General features: G+C 40.9%; 1 protein-coding gene and 1 long non-coding RNA gene across 4 annotated transcripts; both read right to left on the bottom strand.

Moving 5' to 3' along the window:
• Positions 1 to 41: 41 nt before the first annotated feature.
• Positions 42 to 13801, bottom strand: LOC111962186 (troponin I, fast skeletal muscle-like). 2 transcript variants are annotated; one of them, XM_023985068.2, is made up of 7 exons: positions 13765 to 13801; positions 7333 to 7365; positions 6684 to 6720; positions 5248 to 5373; positions 783 to 872; positions 520 to 693; positions 42 to 352 (listed from the first exon to the last, which is right to left on the bottom strand). In XM_023985068.2, the coding sequence occupies exons 2-7, from the start codon at positions 7338 to 7340 to the stop codon at positions 272 to 274; spliced, it is 516 nt and encodes a 171-aa protein (XP_023840836.1). In that variant the 5' UTR covers positions 7341 to 7365; positions 13765 to 13801; the 3' UTR covers positions 42 to 271. The 2 variants fall into 2 exon arrangements, with proteins under 2 accessions (XP_023840836.1, XP_023840835.1); XM_023985067.2 differs by lacking the exon at positions 13765 to 13801 and adding an exon at positions 8985 to 9055.
• LOC139027558 (uncharacterized) lies at positions 13797 to 19772 on the bottom strand. 2 transcript variants are annotated; one of them, XR_011479673.1, is made up of 4 exons: positions 19685 to 19772; positions 19454 to 19521; positions 14228 to 14264; positions 13797 to 13883 (listed from the first exon to the last, which is right to left on the bottom strand). It is a non-coding gene; the product is annotated as an uncharacterized lncRNA (long non-coding RNA). The 2 variants fall into 2 exon arrangements; XR_011479674.1 differs by having other exon boundaries at positions 19463 to 19521.
• Between the last annotated feature and the right edge of the window lie 761 nt (positions 19773 to 20533).

Here is a 20533-nt window from a genome sequence, read left to right as displayed (position 1 = left end):
GGTAACAAAACTGAACACAAAACAGGACCACGAAATGTATATCATTTTTACCATGTTGCTGACATTTATTTAATTACTACAGTTTGGCAGTTGAATATATTTCCAATAAGCCTATACATTTGGAAAATATGTTACAATTCAATGACAGTTTACAGTTAGTATAAGTGCTTATCAGATGCTATACTCTAACAGTACCACAAAATAATGAAAAAGATAAATGGGGGTTTACAGTAGCCTCCGTAGTTTTGAACACCAAAACTAATTCAATCATTTATGCGGACTCAAACTTCTTCTTCCTGCCATCCATGCCAGCCTGTTCATCAATGTTCTTACGCCAGTCACCAACTTCCTCCTGCATGACACAAAGTTTATGATGTGACATTTTCAGTGTTTGAGGACATAATATGAGGACATATTTTTCATAATTTTTCATTTAAGCTCTGAAAACGTAGGACAAATGTTGCCAACTCCTATAGTGCTGTGATTCACTGCTCTGTAAGATTCCACACAAATACCCACCTCCTCTTTGACCTCCTTCTTCACTTCTTTCAAGTTCGATCTAAAGTCCATGGAAGCTTTGTGCTTGGTGCCCAGCAGAGCTGCAAGCATAGCATCAGCAGACATACGCACTTTCTTCAGAGCTGGCTTCTTGATGCCCTGAACCTCAATCACTTTCAACTTCAAGTCCTCAATCTGGGAAGTGAGAAAGTCAAGAGAAATATTAGATTTCCAGAGGTATATGTTTTCAGGATGAGGACAATATGGAATGCAATGTACTGTACCTCTTTTTCTGTCTTCTTCACTTTTGATTCTGCGTCATATCTTTCCTCATCAACCTTGTCGATGGTCTGGGACAACTTTTTGAGCATTTCCTGTTGGCACACAAACACATTACAGATGATTTGTAAAAGGCACCAGAGCACCAGCGTGGCACCAGCATCTAAAGTCTGTGGAATTAACAACTTTCTGCAGGCAACAGCTATCTAGAGAGAGAGCTGATAAAGGCTTTGCCTTACACTGAGTGTACAAAATATTAGGAACCTTCCTAATATTGAGTTGCACCCCCTTTTTTGCATTCCGAACAGCCTCAATTCGTTGGGGCATGGACTCCATAACGTGTAGAAAGCGTTCCAGATGGATGATGGCCCATGTTGACTCCAATGCTTCCCACAGTTGTGTCAAGTGGGCGCCGGAGGGGATGGTTGCCGTATTACGGGCTCCTAACCAACTGTGTTTGTTTTTTCGCATTGTTTGTAACTCATTTTGTACATCATTTAGCTACTACCGTCTCTTATGACCGTAAAGAGCTTCTGGACAGAAGAACAGCGATTAGTCACCTCGAACTGGATGAAGATTTTGTCTTTAATGAGACTGACGCGAAGGATATACTGCTTTTTCAAAACAAGGCCCAAATCCCCCAAATCCCCGTCATCAAAAGGGTGAGGAGGACAGGGTGCCTTGTAAGAATTTGCAGACAAGTAGGTAAACCACCACTACACTCTGTATTATTGGCCAACGTGCAATCATTGGAAAACAAATGGGACAATCTACAATTAAGACTGTAATATCTTATGTTTCACCAAGACATGGCTGAACGATGACATGGATAATATAGAGCTGGCTGACTTCTCTGTGTTTCGGCAGGACAGAGCAGCTACGTCTGGTAAGACGAGGGGCGGAGTTGTGTGTCTATTTGTCAATAATTGCTGGTGCGCGATGTCTAATGTTAAAGAAGTCCCAAGGTATTGCTTGCCTAAGGTAGAATACCTCATGATAAACTGTAGACCATACTATCTACCAAGAGAGTTCTCAACTATATTATTTTTAGCTGTCTATTTACCTCCTCAAACCGATGCCGGCACTAAGACCGCACTCAACGAGCTGTATAAGGCCATAAGCAAACAATAAAATGCCCATCCAGAAGTGGCGCACCTAGTGCCGGGGACTTTAATGCTGGCAAACTTAAATCTGTTTTACCGTATTTCTAAAAGCATGTCACATGTGCAACCASAGGAAAAACTCTAGGCCACTTTTACTCCACACACAGAGATGCATACAAAGCTTCCCCAATTTTGGAAAATTGACCATAATTATATCCTCGTGATTCCTGCTTACAAGCAAAAACCAGTGACTCGCTCAATACGGATGTGGTCAGATGATGCGGATGCTACAATACTTTTTTGCTAGCACAGACTGGAATATGTTCCAGGATTCATCCAATGGCATTGAGGAGTATACCACCTCAGTCACAGGATTCATCAATAAGTGCATCGACGACGTCATCCCCACAGTGACCGCACCTACATTTCCCAACCAGAAGCCATGGATTACAGAAAACATCCACACCGAGCTAACAGGCTAGAGCTGCCACTTTCAAGGAGTGTGACACTAATCCCGACACTTATAAGAAATCCCGCTATGCCCTCAGACGAACCATCAAACAGGCAAAGCATCAATACAGGACTAAGTTTGAATCATCCTACTACATCGGCTCTGATGCTCGTCGGATGTGGCAGGGCTTGAAAACTATTACGGACTACAAAGGGAAACCCAGCAGCGAACTGCCCAGTGACGCGAGCCTACCAGACGAGCTAAAAGCCCTTTAAGCTCGCTTCGAGGCAAGCAACACTGAGGCATGCATGATAGCACCAGCTGTTCCGGACGACTGTGTGATCACGCTCTCCATAGCCGATGTGAGCACGACCTTTAAACAGGTCAACATTCACAAACCCGCGGGGCCAGACGGATTACCAGGACATGTACTCAAAGCATGTGCGGACCAACTGGTAAGTGCCTTCACTGACATTTTCAACCTCTCCCTGGTCGCGTCTGTAATACCTACTTGTTTCAAACAGAACATCATATTAACACCACACTATCCCTGTAGAAAAAAAACGAGGAGGAAAGGAAGCGCTGCTAAGGTACACAATAGTAGATTTTGGTAGACAAAAGGTGCTCTTTGGTAAAAGGGGTAAATTGGTTATCAAAAACAAAGGAGGACCAAGGCACTCTTCATATAATTAATTTAAATTCCTTCATTTGTATGGCATGTTCAATAGAAACAAAGTTTTAAAAATCTGACACGTTTTGGCTGCATGGCCTTTGTCAGGGAGTACAAATAAATGATAATACAATGTCCTCTTTGAACAGCTTTTTCCAATCAGCCCTAATTAGAAGAGGGAATGGTTGCAAAATTGTTTGACAACACCTAGTAAGCAATAATATACACATTAAAAAGTGAAATACTGTAGATATGTTATCAACATTTTTTACTCCAAGCTAGAAGCATCAGCATGCCTAGAAAGGTAGTTCTAACCTTAAATATGACTGGGCAAAGTGCCAAGAAAATAGTCCCTGTGCCAAAGAAAGCTAAGGTAACCTGCCTTAATGATTACCGCACCGTAGCACTCATGTCGGTAGCCATGAAGTGTTTGAGAGGCTGTTCATGGCTCACATCAACAGCATCATTCCAGAAACCCTAGACCCACTTCAATTCGCATACAGCCCCAACAGATCCACAGATGACACAATCTCAATCACACTCTACGCTGCCCTTTCCCACCTGGACAAAAGAAACACATATGTGAGAATGCTGGTAATTGACTACAGCACCGTGTTCAACACCATAGTGCCCACAAAGCTCATCACTAAGCTAAGGACCATGGGACTAAACAACTCCCTCTGCAACTGGATTCTGTACTTCCTGCCCCCAGGTGGTAAGGGTAGGCAACAACACATCTGCCAAGCTGATCCTCAACACTGGGGCCCCTCAGGGGTGTGTGCTTAGTCTCCTCCTGTACTCCCTGTTCACCCACAACTGCATGGCCAAGTACAACTCCAACACCATCATTAAGTTTGGTGACAACACCACAGTGGTAAGCGAGGAGGTCAGAGATCTGGCAGTGTGGTGCCAGGACAACAACCTCTGTCTCAATGTGAGCAAGACAAAGGAGCTGATCGTGGACTATAGGAAAAGGACGGCCAAACAGGCCCCCATTAACATCGACAGGACTGAAGTGGAGCAGGTCGAGAGTTTCAAGTTCCTTGGTGTCCATATCACCAGCAAACTATCATGGGCCAAAGACACCAAGACAGTTGTGAAGAGGAAACGACAATACCTTTTCCCCCTCAGGAGACTGAAAAGATTTGGCCTCAAAAAGTTCTACAGCTGCACCATCGAGAGCATCCTGGCCAGTTGCATCACCACCTGGCATGGTAACTGCTCGGCATCTAACCGTAAGGCTCTACAGAGGGTAGTGCTTACATCCCAGTACATCACTGGGGCCAAGCTTCCTGCCATCCAGGACCTATATACTAGGCAGTGTTAGAGGAAGGCTTAAAAAATTGTCAATGACTCCAGTCACCTAAGTCATAGACTGTTCTCTCTTCTATCGCACGACAAGCGGTAATGGAGCGCCAAGTCTTGAACCAAAAGGCTCCTTAAAACAGCTTCTACCCCCAAGACATAAGACTGCTTAACAACTACTCAAATGGCTACCCGGACTATTTACACTGCCCCCCCCCAATTGCTGCTACACGCTGTTTATTATCTATGCATAGTCACTTTACAAATTTCCTCGACTAACCTCTAACCCCGCACATTGACTCGGTACCGATACCCCCTGTATATAGCCTCGTTATTGTTATGTACATTTCTTGTGTTACTTGTTTCAAAAAAGTTTATTTAGTAAATATTTTATTAACTCTATTTCTTGAACTGCATTGTTGGTTAAGGGCTTGTAAGCATTTCACGGTAAGGTTGTTGTATTCGGCGCATGTAACAAATAACATTTGATTTGATTTGTTTTGATGTCCTTTGTGTGGAGGACCCTTCTTGATACACACGGGAAACTTTTGACCATGAAAAACCCAGCAGTGTTGCAGTTCTTAAAACACTCAAACCRGTGCGCCTGGCACYAACTACCATACCCCATTCAAAGGCACTTAAATATTTTGTCTTGCCCATTCACCCTCTAAAAAGGCACATATACACAACCCATGTCTCAATTGTCTCAAGGCTTAAAAATCCTTCTTTAACCTGTCTCCTCCCCTTCATCTACACTGATTGAAGTGGATTTAACAATTGAAATCAATAAGGGATCATCGCTTTCAYCTGGACTCACCTGTTCAGTCTTGGAAAGAGCAGGTGTTCCCTATGTTTTTTACACACAGTGTACATAGTGATATATTGAATAGATTAGAGTAGCTTTGTGGAACTTGTAAAGGAATGAATGACTAGTATCGTACCATCAGCGCCGCTTGATCTCCAGACAAATCCAGGGCGGGGATATTAGCCATGAAATTGGCTTTCTCCTGCTTCATCTCCTTTTTCTCCTCTTCAATCAAATTGGCTGCAATCTGGAGCATCAAGCTCTGGATGACAAAGACATATAGTGAGGCCAAACCCAGTCTAGTACTTGGTTTGGTGTACATTTATGACACACTAGCTTGTTTCGGATGCTTAAAGATTATTGAGGACAAAGAGATACATATGTATATTTTCATACCTAGAGCCAAATACTGCTTTTAAGCAAACGCCATCGACAAAATGCAATTTTGGCACCAAACTCGCCGAGCACACCATAAGAATACTTACAGTGCCTTCAGAAAGTATTTTTACCCCTTGACTTATTCCAAAAATGTTTGTGTTACAGCCTGAATTCAAAATGTTCCTGATATATCTATACATAATACCCCACAATGACAAATTAAAAACATGTTTTTAGAAATGTTTTCAAATGGATTGAAAATGAAATACAGAAATATCTCATTTACATGAGTATTCACACCCCTGAGTCAGTACTTTGCAGAAGCATATTTGGCMGCTATTACAGCTGTCAGTCTTTCTGGGTACATCTCTAAGAGCTTTCCACATCTGGATTGTGCAACATTTACATATTATTATTTTCAAAATTCTTCAAGCTCTGTCACATTGGCTGTTGATCACTGCTAGACAACCATTTTCAGGTCTTGCCATAGATATTCAAGTAGATTTAAGTCAAAACTGTAACTCGGCCACAGGAACATTCACTGTCTTCTTGGTAACCAACACCAGTTTAGATTTGGCCTTGTGTTTTAGGTTATTGTTCTGCTGAAAGCGGAATTCATCTCCCAGTGTTTGGTGGWAAGCAGACTGAACCAGGTTCTCCTCTAGAAATTTGCCTGTGCTTAGCTCCATTCCGTTTATTTTGTTATCATGAAAAACACCCCAGTATTTAACGATGAAAACCTCTCTGATCATTGTGRTTGAATCTGTGTTTGAAATTCACTTGTCGACTGAGGGACCTTACAGATAATTGTATGTCTGGGGTACAGCGATGAGGTAGTCATTAAAAAATAACGTTAAACACTATTATTGCACACAAAGTCCATGTAACTTATTAGGCGACTTGTTAAGCAAATCTTTACTCATGAACTTATTTAAGCTTTTCATACCAAAGGGGTTGAATACTTAATGACTYAAGACATTTCAGCTTTTCATGTTTAATTAATTTGTAAAAATGTAAAAAAACATAATTCCACATTGACATAATGGGGTATTGCATGTAGGCCAGTGACAAAAACTATTAATTTAATCAATTTTAAATTCAGACTGTAACACAACATAGTGTGGAAAAAGTCAAGTGGTGTGAATAGTTTGAAGGCACTGTAGAAAGTTGTCACAATGAAATGTGTTGGTTTACCTTCAGATGATGCTTACGGCTCGAGGTCATTCTTTTCCTATGAAGAAAGGGGAGTTTGACATATAGTATTGTTATATACATGACTAGTTAATATGCTGAGGGGACATAACTGGTCAATACGCTGACCAAGGGTTGTAGCAATGATATTCTATGGCATGCTGCATAGAATAGAAAGGTCCTAAATATCTCATTTACTTTTACTTTTCTCACATTGTTATTGAAAAAAGAAAGAGGCAAACCCAATAGTTTCTAGGGAGTTTAGGAGCAATGTGGTATCATTAGTGGAATTACGTATTCTACTCAATTGCTATGCAATTAAAACATTTAGCCTTAAGTAAATATTACGTTTCACATATTAGACATGTGGATATTTGCCCATATTAGGGTATGGTTTAGACATACTAGCAATTGGTCAATTTGAGGGTTAGGGTTTGCTGTTTGTTTTCTGTCTGCCTGTCTACCTGTCTGCCTGTTTGTTTTCTGTCTGCCTGTCTACCCGTCTGCCTGTTTGTTTTCTGTCTGCCTGTCTACCTGTCTGCCTGTTTGTTTTCTGTCTGCCTGTCTACCTGTCTGCCTGTTTGTTTTGGTATAAAAACGCCATTACTTTCTAACACCAAACTGTAGCAAACAACAAGGTAATGATACTTACTCAGACATGATTGCGGAATGTGTGCTTCAGACCCTGTAACAAAAAGAGGCAACAGGCAAGATAAATGTTTTTAGCAATAGCATGCACTGCAGGGTGCTATCTGCCTAAAGTTAGCAAAGGCTATTTTATCCAGCTCAAGATTGATTAATGAACACTGGCTGCTAATGGAACAATCTGGACTCTTCAAGGAAGGGAGGGGAAACCTGATCCTTTTTACCGATAAGACCTTTCGGAGCAATTATGATCAGGCTACATTTGGACAGCTGGAGACTGGAGTCACCCATGACATTCATGGGCTGTTATTTTATTGATGTCATTAATAGACAAAACCTCAGCAGGCGTCATGGTCCTGCTCTACCCTGAGAACATCTTGGGTATCACTTATATCAATGCAACTGCGTCCTCAGCGAACCCTACCAGTATCTCTTTGAAAAGTCCTTTCAATCAAATACAGTGTGGTCATCAGAATGACTCAAAAGACACTGTTATTTAACCACACTGCAGCAATGAATATCAATGTTAAGAATAGGATATACTTTTGTTTGTCTTAATTTATTAAGAACTTCGCTGTTTTCTGTAGTTTTTAATCAATGACACATTCAGTTCAAATTGGTTCACATTCAGTCATATCAATTGATGAAATAAATGGTACTATTATACTTCAGCAAACAGAGAAATAGTGAATAAAAACTCTTGCAAACACATCCTTTTCCAATCTGTCAACTAGGATCATACACGGCGAGCAAAAGTTGCTTTAAGCTGTTACTTTCTAACGCAAGATAGACATGTCATAACTGTAGAGCTTCCATACTTCAAGAAAATTATACTTTAATATAATAATAATATATTCCATTTAGCAGGTGCTTTTATCCAAAACAACTTACAGTCATGCATGCATACACTTTTGGTATAGGTGGCCCCAGCGGCAATCAACCCGACGACCCTTGGCGTTGTGACCTACCAAATGTTTTTAGCCCACACCCAGTTCTTAGCTGTAACCCAAGAGGATCTGGCCACGAACCAATGGCCCCAAAGCCCCATTCAGAAAACACTGTCTGCTGTAACCTAGTTACCTCGCACACTAGTTATAATATAAGTATCACAAATCCCATATTGTTACCCATAACAGTTATTCACATTGAATATTGGAGCAACATAAATCACTCAAAGAGAGAAGTGTTAAATCCCACCAAAAGCAAACAGAAACTCAACTCTTTGGTATGTGGATAGCTAAGTCAACGTCTTCAACCACCTTCCACGCTAGAGTAAAGCCTGTGAGCAGGAGCCTTCCCCCCATGGGCCTCATCATTCTGTCTAGACAGGCTAATTTGTCTCTCATAGTATCCACTGGCTGTCAGGAGGAAAGCATGATATATTTACCTCAATGTATTCACCTGTACTGACAGGTAAAAYGTAGTGATCTTGTGACAGACGTCACTTAGTGTGATCATTTCCAGATGCTATCTGTAAATTCAGCCATGAAACCACCTTCTCATCACAGTCTACATGTGCACCCACTGTGTAAGTCTTAATTAATTAGGTAAAACTACGACCCACCGTGTGACTTTGTATTTCATTATTTATCAATAAGACACGTTCAGACTTTATTTTCCGTGTAATAAAGATCAGAGGAGGAAAATAGATGTTCTCACCTATGAGAAGAGGAGGACAGGACACACTCTGGTGAAGAAGGGGAGACACTGGCAAGTCACAGGCCAAGAACAAATTAAACAGGGTTTATATGTAGACTAGTGATGAATCAGCAGAAATCCAGAACCTTCTTATGGTGGTGGACACAACTTAGGCCAATGGAACTGCGAGCTCCTGAAATACCACCAACCCTTTCCTCCAACTCATATCATAAATTTCCCTTCATGCAAAATGTCTCCCAAAACCTGAGCTGCCACTTGGCTTCCATTCCTACAGTGTTGGAAGGGATAGACAAAGCCATCCCAGTTAAGCAAGGGACAACATGGATAGATAAACCCGGTTAAGCAAGGGACAACATTGATATATTCTTGGAACTATTTTGGTTGAATGATGATAAAAATCAGAAATCAATTGTTGAAGGGGCAATCTGCAGTTCAAACGATAACAAAGTGAACACCCTGCCACTGTTTTGCAGGGCTAGAGTTCCTCATTGCAGTGCACTAACTTAATATTCATTGCAATGCCTGCAAATCAAATATCTACAAATAATGACAAATTCCTGAGAAAAAAGTGGGCAAGCAAACAGCCCTCTGTTGCTCAAAGGTGAGATGGGATCGGAGGTGGGGAGAAAGAGCGAGAGATTGAGAGAGAGAGAGAGAGAGAGAGAGAGAGAGAGAGAGAGAGAGAGAGAGAGAGAGAGAGAGAGAGAGAGAGAGGTGGAGAGGGGGAGAAGAGGAGGGAGAGAGAGAATGGGCGCGCTGAGACAGCGTGGGGGGATTGGTTTATTTATTTATATTATTATAAATTGTTTATTAATTAAATGTTTAATTAAATATAAATAATATGTTTTAATATTAATTAACATCTAAAATGTTTAACTACTATATCATGCCAATCTTGATTGAGTTAATTAAAGAACCTAGATGCAGCTGTCTGGTGTCACATTCGCTTGACACATGAGATCAACTGATCTGCTGGTTTTTCATTGTGGGTTTTCGGTTGCAAGCAAGTTTGTTTTAACACGTAGGTGCATGTAATCTGCTGTTAATAGCATTTTAATTGATATATAATTACTTTATTACTAAAGTAAATTTGATGACATCATAATGATGACAAAGTTGTTTCCTACTAATGATTTGCCTGCTTTTTAACAATGGCATCGTATTTCCAGGCCACTATGCTGTAAAACAATCATTGGCCCCTATTATGAATGACTGTGCACCACTCCTTTTCTGGAGTCACTATGGCTGAGAGTGTCTTGAAAACATTCTTAACAATGGCGTGACACAACCGAGTGACGTCGGTGCAACCCTATCAATCCTGAGACGCCAGCAACAATGGCCATTTCATTTAGTTGCCTTTTATATGCATGTCTAGCCCTTATGTTTAGCCTCACAATGAAGGGTTTTACCATTTTCTTTTCAGGAAAACCAGGGCTACAATTAGAACACAAAACAATTTGACATAGACAGTTGACAAATGTCAATAAAAAAAATAAGGTCAGCCAAAGAAGAAAACGGATMAAATGATTTTATATGAATGCTTAAGTACATAAATGGTTTGCTCAGTGGGAAATTAATATTCAACTAGTCAGTGACACTTGTTTGGAGTTTGTGATAGCAACTATTCCAGCTTATTACAGTATTATAGACACTATGTCTTGGGATTTCCTACACTCTTCTATGTAGAAGAACCCTTTACCTGACTCTTGTGTAGCTTGTTAGCATCACAGAGCAAAACTTATRTTTTCATCAGTTGTCCCACCAATTTATTTCAATTGACTGATTTCTTTATACGAACTGTAACTCAGTCAAATCTTAGATATTGTAAAGACCGGCAGTATTTGTTTCCAGGGTGAGGACAATATGGAATACAATCTACTGTACCTCTATGTCTGCCTTATTCACTTTTKCCTCTGTGTCATATCTGTCTTAMGGTTCACAGCTACAATCCAGATGTGTTGGTCATTACTGAGACGTGGTTAAGAAAGAGTGTTTTGAGCACTGATATTAACCTTTTTGGTAATAACCTTTTTCGACAGATCTTCCACAGGTGGTGAAGTGGCAATCTTTACCAAGGAACACATTGAGTGCTCTGTCACCAAGTCTGTCACCCAAACAATTTGCTGGTTTTAAGTATTAAGAATTAAGCATTCAAATAGCTCTTTGTTGACTGTTGCTGGATGTTATCGTCCACCATCAGCACCGGCCTATACCCTACCTGCCCTAAGCTCTCTCTTGGCCTCTTACACTAAGTCTGAGTTTGTCCTGCTAGGTGACCTAAAATGGTACATGGTTAAACCAACTGAACAAGTCCTAAAGCAATGGGACTCCCTAAATCTTTCTCAGAGTATTACCAATTCCGCAAGGTATGACACCAAACACCCGGAAAAGGCTACTCTTCTTGATGTTATCCTCACAAATAATCCTGATATTAGTTTGGTGTTTTCTGCAATGACCGTAGTGACCACTGTTTTACAGCCTATGTTCGTAATGGTTTCTTGGTTAAAAAACCTGTCCTGATTTGTCATTGCTAAAAAACTTTAATGAGCAAGCCTTCCTTCATGACCTGGCCTCTGTAAATTGGTATAGAATCAGCTTGATCCCCTCTGTCGAAGACGCTTGGACCTTCTTTTTTGATATTTGTTAAACCTCTTAGGGCTAGGGGGAAGTGTTTGGAAGTTCGGATGAATGACGTGCCCAAAGTAAACTGCCTGTTACTCAGGCCTAGAAGCTAGGACGCGCCCCATAAAGAAAATTAGAATTAAAAAAAGGTTCAGCCCCTGGTTCGACTGTGATCTGGCAGAGTTCCTCCATCTCAAGAACACCATTTGACGAAAGGCTCGGCACACAAATAGTCAGGCTGACTGGCTGTCGTTCAGGCAAATGATTGCACTCAGACTATTTGGAAGGCCAAAGTTAGTTACTTCAAGGAGCAGTTCTCTCCCTGTGGGTCTAATCCCGAGAAGTTCTGGAAAACGGTGAAAAACCTGAAAAAAACACCCTCCTCCTCACAGCTGCCCATGTCCCTGTGTGGTTGTGGTTGTTACTGACAAGGACTGCATGCCTGACCTCTTTAATCACCACTTCATTAAGTCAGGATTCCTATTTGACTCAGCCATGCCTCCTTGCCCGTCCAACATTTCCTCATCTCTCAGCCCTTCTAATGCGACTAGCCCCAAAGCTCCTCCCTCTTTTTACCCTGCCCTGGTACACAGTTTCTGGCTGCAGTCGGTCACTGAGTCCGAGGTGCTAAAGGCTCTCCTTAATCTTGACCCCAAGAAAACATCTGGGTGTTAGGAAGCTCTCCTTTCCATTTATATGCAGATGATAAAGTCTTATACTCAGCTGGCCCCTCCCCGGATTTTGTGTTAAACGTTCTACAACAAAGCTTTCTTAGTGTCCAACAAGATTTCTCTGTCCTTAACATTGTTTTGAACACCTACAAAACAAAGGTCATGTGGTTCAGAAAAGAAGAATTCCCCTCTACCTACCGTTGTGATTACTCACTCTGAGGGTTTAGATCTTGAGGTTGTCACCTCATACAAGTACTTGGGAGTGTGGCTAGACAGTACACTGTCCTGCTCTCAACAAATATCCAATCTGCCGGCTAAGGTTCAATCTAGACTTGGTTTCCTCTATCGTAATCACTCCTCTTTCAACCCAGCTGCCAAATGAACCCTGATTCAGATGACCATCCTACCAATGCTAGATTACCTAGATGCAATTTATAGATCGGCAGGTAAGGGTGTTTTCGAGCAGATAGATGTTCTTTACCATTCCCCATCAGATTTTCCACCAATGCTCCTTATAGGACACATCACAGCACTCTAAAGTATACTCCTCTGTAAACTGGTCATCTCTGTATAACCAACGCAAGACCCACTGGTTGATGCTTATTTATAAAACCCTCTTAGGTCTCACTCCCCCCTATCTGATATACCTAATGCAGCCCTCATCCTGCACATACAACACCCGTTCTGCCAGTCACATTCTGTTAAAGGTCCCCAAAGCACACACATCCCTGCGTCACTCCTTTTTTCAGTAACACTGCAGCTAGCGACTGGAGTGAGCTGCAAAAAAACCTAAAACTGGACAGTCTTACTGACACTTGTGGCTGCTTCGCGTTATGTATTGTTGTCTCTACCTTTTTGCCCTTTGTGCTATTGTCTGCCCAATAATGTTTGTACCAGTTTGTGCTGCTACCATGTTGCACTGCTGTCATGTTGTGTTGCTACCGTGTTGTTGTCATGTTGTGTTGTTACCATGCTGTGTTGTCATGCGTTGCTGCCATGCTGTGTTGCTGTATTAGGTCTCCTTTTATGTAGTGTTGTGGTGTCTCTCTTGTCATGTATGTTTTGTACTACATTTTTCTTTTTAATCCGAGCCCCTGTCCTTGCAGGAGGCCTTTTGCCTCATGGTAGGCCGTCATTGTAAATAAAAATGTGTTCTTAACTGACTTGCCTGGTTAAATAAATGTTAAATATATATATTGTCCTCATCAAACTCGTTGATGGTGTCTCTCAATGGTCGGGTTCAGCTTTTGCACAGATTCTAAGGAGGAAGTTTAAGATAGATACATTTCATTCAATTCATTTCATTTCTATGCAAATCAAATCCATCCAAAAGAAGCTTTAACACATACTGCAAAATCAATATGTAGCACGGAAGATAATTAAGTAAGGATTTTGTGGTACCCATTGTATGGCTGTATGGATGATTTCATATGTCAGGTATTCAAAGCAGATCAAATGAGAATAAACTGGTCAGAGTGGTAAGATACCTGCAGCTCAGGAAGACCCCCAAGCATATCAGAGCAGAGCAGTTATCTTCCATATACGCTGCCTGTTCCTTTACTGCTTCTTCCTCCGGCAGGTTATGGGCAATCGAAAGCATCAAGCTCTAGAGAACAGGGGGAGAACGGGTGTTAGAGCAGCTAACACAGACCAAGACTAGGCAAAAACATGTGGGACTCACCAATGGAAACAAGGTGGCTTGGTGCAGAGTTTGTATTTCTCTTGATACCATCTTGTGCTACCATTTGTAAACATAGTTACTCTGTGGTTATTTGATTAAATAAGGAAAGATATTTGTATTTTATATTGCTGCTGTGCTCGCCTTTTGACATTCATATTTGTTTTAAATAATTGAATTACCTGTATAGATAAAAGTTATATAATAAGAGAGCAAGAACAAAACAGCTTTCCATATTGGAGGGGAAAATTGGATTAGATCAGTATATTTACCATCAGATGACCACTGCGACTCGATGTCATCTTTTTCCTGTGAGATGAAGATGTAGACAAATTGTGACATGATAGAGATCTGACAATCAAATCAAATGTTATTTGTCACATGCACCGAACACAACAGTTGTAGACCTCACAGTGAAATGCTTACTTACAAGCCCTTAACCAACAAAGCAGTTTTAAGAAAATAGCTAAAAAAAAGTAAGAGATAAGAAAAACGTATAATTAAGGAGCAGCTGTAAATAACAATAGCGGGGTCATATACTGTACAGGGGGCACCGGTGTCGAGGTATGCTTGCATGCTGCAAGGAGGCATGAGGACTGCAGATGTGGCCAGGGGGAAAAATTGCAATGTCCGTACTGTGAGACGCCTAAGACAGCGCTACAGGGAGACAGGACGGACAGCTGATCGTCCTCGCAGTGGCAGACCACGTGTAACAACACCTGTACAGGATCGGTACATCCGAACATCACACCTGCAGGACAGGTACAGGATGGCAACAACAACTGCCCGAGTTATACCAGGATCGCACAATCCCTCCATCAGTGCTCAGACTGTCCGCAATAGGCTGAGAGAGGCTGGACTGAGGGCTTTAGGCCTGTTGTAAGGCATGTCCTCACCAGACATCACCAGCAACAACGTCGCCTATGGGCACAAACCCACCGTCGCTGAACCTGACTGGACTGGCAAAAAGTGCTCTTCACTGACGAGTCGCGGTTTTGTCTCACCAGGGGAGATGGTCGGATTCGCATTTATCGTCGAAGGAATGAGCGTTACACCAAGGCCTGTACTCTGGAGCGGGATCGATTTGGAGGTGAAGGGTCCATCATGGTCTGGGGCGGTATGTCACAGCATCATCGGACTGAGCTTGTTGTCATTGCAGGCAATCTCAACGCTGTGCGTTACAGGAAAGACATCCTTCTCCCTCATGTGGTACTCTTCCTGCAGGCTCATCCTGACATGACCCTCCAGCATGACAATGCCACCAGCCATACTGCTCATTCTGTACGTGATTTCCTGCAAGAGGGGGATGTCAGTGTTCTGCCATGGCCAGCGAAGAGCCCGGATCTCAATCCCATTGAGCACGTCTGGGACCTGTTGGACCGGAGGGTGAGGGCTAGGGCCATTCCCCCCCAGAAATGTCTGGGAACTTGCAGGTGCCTTGGTGGAAGAGTGGGGTAACATCTCACAGCAAGAACTGGCAAATCTGGTGCAGTCCATGAGGAGGAGATGCACTGCAGTACTTAATAATGCAGCTGGTGGCCACACCAGATACTGACTGTTACTTTTGATTTTGACCCCCCTTTGTTCAGGGACACATTATTAATCTGCTGTTGGTCACATGTCTATGGAACTTGTTCAGTTTATGTCTCAGTTGTTGAATCTTGTTATGTTCATACAAATATTTACACATGTTAAGTTTGCTGACAATAAACGCAGATGACAGTGAGAGGACGTTCCTTTTTTTGCTGAGTTTATAAATATACATACACTATCGGTCAGAAGTTTTAGAACACCTATGTTTACTATTTTCTACATTGTAGAGTAAAAGTGAAGACATCAAACTTTGAAATATCACATATTGAATCACATAGTAACCAAAAATGTGTTATACAAATCAAAATATATTTTATATTTCAGATTCTTCAAATAGCCACCCTTTGGCTTGATGACAGCTTTGCACAATCTTGGCATTCTCTCAAACAGCTTCATGAGGTAGTCACCTGGAATGCATTTCAATGAACAGGTGTGCCTGTTTGTGAAATTTGTGAAATTTCTTTCCTTCTTATTACGTTTGAGCCAATCAGTTGTGTTGTGACAAGGTAGGGGTTGTATACAGAAGATAGCCCTATTTGGTAAAAGACCAAGTCCATATATGGCAAGAACAATTAAAATAAGCAAAGAGAAATGACCTTCCACCATTACTTTAAGAAATAAAAGTCAGTCAATACAGAAGATTTCAAGAACTTTCTTATAGTGCAGTCGCAAAAACCATCAAGTGCTATGATGAAACTGGCTCTCATGAGGACCGACAGAGGAAGGTTATCTCTGCTGCAGAGGAGATGTTCATTAGAGTTACCAGACTCAGAAATTGCAGCCCAAATAAATGCTTAACAGAGTTCAAGTAACAGACACATCTCATCATCAACTGTTCAGAGGAGACTGTGTGAATCAGGCCTTCATGGTCAAATTGCTGCAAAGAAACCACTACTAAAGAAGAAGTCTTTGTGAGATGTGGTGTGGGTGAATGGATGATCTCCACATGTGTATTTACCACCGTGAAGCATGGAGGAGGTGGTGTTATGGTGCTTTGCTGGTGACACTGTCTGTGATTTATTTAGAATTCAAGGCACATTTAACCAGCATGGCAACCACAGCATTCTGAAGCGATACGCCACCCCATCTGGTTTTGGCTTAGTGGGACTATCATTTGTTTTTTAACAGGACAATGACCCTACACACCTCCATGTTGTGTAAGGGCTATTTTACCAAGGAGAGTCATGGAGTGCTGTATTTTTATATATATTTTTAACCTTTATTTAACTAGGCAAGTCAGTTAAGAACAAATTCTTCTTTTCAATGACGGACTAGAAACAGTGGATTAACTGCCTTGTTCAGGGGCAGAACGACAGATGTTTACCTTGTCAGCTCGGGGATTCGATCTTGCAACCTTTCGGTTACTAGTGCAACACTCTAACCACTAGCCTACCTGCTGCCCCATATAAGATGACCTAGCCTCCACAATCCCCCGACCTCAACCAAGTTTGGATGGTTTGGGATGAGTTCGACTGCAGAGTGAAGGAAAAGCAGCCAACAAGTGCTCAGCATATGTGGGAACTCCTTCAAGACTGTTGGAAAAGCATTCGAGGTGAAGCTGGTTAAGAGAATGCCAAGATTGTGCAAAGCTGTCATTAACGCAAAGGGTGACTATTTGAAGAATCTCAAATATAAAATATATTTTGATTTGTTTAGCACTTTTTGAGTAGGTGTGTAGGTGTTCTAAAACGTTTTACTTATAGTGTATATATTTTTATTTGCTTTTCTTTCAACTTCCCTAAATTGTTGTTGTTTCCTCCTGACTGTTTCGAAAATACAATTTACATACAGTTTGGAGAAATGACAACACTCTAAAGAAGTCGAAAATATGCGAATAGTTCAAAAAAGTTAAATATCAGTTATTTTTTTAAAGAATGCTACAATCTTACTCAAACAAAATGCAACTTGTTGTATTAACTCATGATACAAGGTTTCATATTCTGATCATTGTTTATATTTCATTCCTATGCATTCCCGACATCTAGAGACAATCTATTCAGGAAAATACATTTTTGCATGAGATTACACAGACATAGCGGAAGTAAAACATCCAGGTAACAAGGTTCCCTTGAGCATCCTCATGCATGCAATCTGCCTACGAAGTAAACTATTCTTAGTGACCAAGACGGCTCAAACTATTGAGCTAGCTATACTTCCTGAATAGCTAGATTCACATTTGGTGACGCAAAACAATCCAGCAATGAAATAAAAGCAATTAAGCATTTAAATTCCTTAATATCTGTCAATCATGTGCACATAATGAATTAACATATTTTACATACAAAACTAACTAAGGTGTGGATACAGATCTATATTTACTTCCACAATTATACTGTATGCCATTTAACAGACGCTTTTAACCAAAAGCAACTTAGCTGTCATGCATGCATAGATTTTTTGCGTGGCTGGCCCTTGGAATTTAACCCACAAGCCTATCATTGCAAGCGCTGTGCTCTACCAACTGAGCCATAAAGCACCACACTTCAACTGAGATCTTAATACCTCACAATATGCAGAAACCAACAGTTAATACACAACTGCAATACTAGACACAGTTCAAAACAGTCAAGAGACAGGAGCACATTATGGATGCTGGAGCACTATCAGATCCCACTATAATCCTCACCTATGAGAGAAACAATGATGAGAAATGAAGAGCAGCTGTGAGAGGATGGCAAGCCACTGGCAGATGAACGAGGCAGTACACAGTATTAAATGCTAATAGTGGATGCCAGTTGTTTATCCCTCCCTCTACGTGGTAATTTTTCCTACGGTCTTTATGGTAATAGAAAATGATGCTGCCGGCCCCCTGTCAGCCTGATATACTGCCCTGTCATGCCTGTAATATCATCATATCCTGCCATCCGCAAGCGAACATTGGCTCTTGCATTATTCTACATCATGAGAGGTAACACATGTCATGAGGGTCAGTCTGAGCCCCAAGCTTAAAATAGGCTCCACACTGACCAACCAGATAACTACAGTATCAATAATATTTTCACGTCTTGCTCTGTAACGTAAACAATAAAAAACAACATGCAACTGCTTGTCACAATTTCATCCCTCTCTCTCTATATATATATATCCCTCTATAGCTTTCTTGTTGTGATTGAGTATTAATCAATTAATGCTAAATAATGTGGTCATAGTTGGCCTACACTACAGGGCCAGATGTTATACGTGTTGGAAATAGTGGATCTTACTATTTAGAGTCGCTGACACCCTTCGCGGTAAAATATGATGTATTGCGGCGGTGCTTCAGGATCTTATGGTAGGATAGGTAGGGGGTATGATCCATACTTTGACCACATCTATACTGTTTATTTACTGTAGGTAATTTGGTGCCAGAATTAGCTTGCTAACCGTGTAGGCCTAGTCCTATATTCCCCGGCCATGTAACTAAAGGCATAAAGTCTGGCAAAATGATCTGCCAAAATGTAATGGTCCCTCCTAGACAAATGTATTGGAATATGTGGTGGCAAATATTTCTGCAGCTCTTATAAGATATTGCAGGCGTCCTCTATTTTGGGGAGAAGGGCTCCTCTGTATTAGTGACATGCAAACTTGGAATGCAACGTTTGCTTAATGTGAAACTGTAAGGGAATCTGTCCGTTAAAGACACAGTCGGTTAAATTTGATATCCAGTGAAAAGTGTCACCTTAAAAGTAAGAGGGACGATTTTGCAAATGGGCCTCACAGCAACCAAGAAGTAGAGGCAGAGACCAAGACAGACACCAAGACGTAGAGACAGGGGAATCATGCACCCTATGGTTTATCAGTTTCTATATAGAAGATTTTGTCACGCATTGCTTACACAGAGTTATGATCCTGTAAGCTTCAACAATGCAATCACACAACCATTTCCTTTTCACCTCATAAAGCACCATGATCTAAACAGTACTTACATCACTCACCCAATATCCTTTTTCCATCAGATGTCTCAATTGTTCAGGTACCCAGACTGAATTCTACACTGTAATTGACAATAAAACCAAGGCACTTGTCAATAAATCACATCGAAGCTGTTGTAAGTGAAAGGTAAAGATAAGTGTACTACACTGATGATCGATGTATTGATTCATTTTTACATCATCCAGCAAACAGGTTTCTTATCCAGTTTCTTATTTCTTCCTTACCTGCAGTTGTGTGAGCTATGGTGGGGCAGTAGAGGGCATCATATCCATGCTAGTCCTCCACTGTCTTGCTCTCACTGCATCGGAGATGTCACAAGATGCAGCACCAACCTATGGTGTCACAAGATACAACAAAACATAACTTTTTCATCATGAATACTCAACTACCCTGGTCAACACATGCATGCTGATTTTTGTGTGAGAAATACTAACAATCCTATATTCTGTAACTCCTTAAGCTTTATAGCATGTATTTAAATGTACTTTGTTTACAAACATTGGAGTAAAACAAGCTTATATTTTGGGTTCTGATGGGGAATGACACATGAACTAAGCTCATGAGGCATTTATAAGTATTATTCTTCAAGAGTCAATGGGTATATATAATTAATTTAGGATTCCAAAAATTGATGTACTGTAGCAACTACAGATTGCCCCTTTAAAATAACTCTCATGAATAAACCATTACAAATGCTTACAAAACTTTATAGGCCTAAATGATCATACATGTTATAAATGCTTATGAATTGTAATGCTGTTTCTGCATATAAAAGTTTATAAATGTTTACAAATAATAGATTGTAAATAGTTAATTAAGACATTCATAAAATGTGTTACAACATGTTAGTCTATATTCATTCTTCATTACTTACATCAAATGAGTGTTGTATTTTAGTGTTAGTACTGATAAAACATCAACAATTGATTAAATCCTAGCTTAAATATGTTTCTATCAGTTTTCATGCACAAAATGCTCACACAATAAAAATTTGCCATACCAGTTATAGGAGTCATAATTACCTCAAGTTCAATAGGTCAGCAGATTGACACAGAGATAGAGAGACAGGGGGA

Source organism: Salvelinus sp. IW2-2015, linkage group LG4q.1:29, assembly GCF_002910315.2.
Source record: "Salvelinus sp. IW2-2015 linkage group LG4q.1:29, ASM291031v2, whole genome shotgun sequence".
NCBI classification, from domain to species: domain Eukaryota; kingdom Metazoa; phylum Chordata; class Actinopteri; order Salmoniformes; family Salmonidae; genus Salvelinus; species Salvelinus sp. IW2-2015.
Note: the sequence above shows the minus strand (reverse complement) of the source record. Positions and strands in the feature narration are given on the sequence as shown.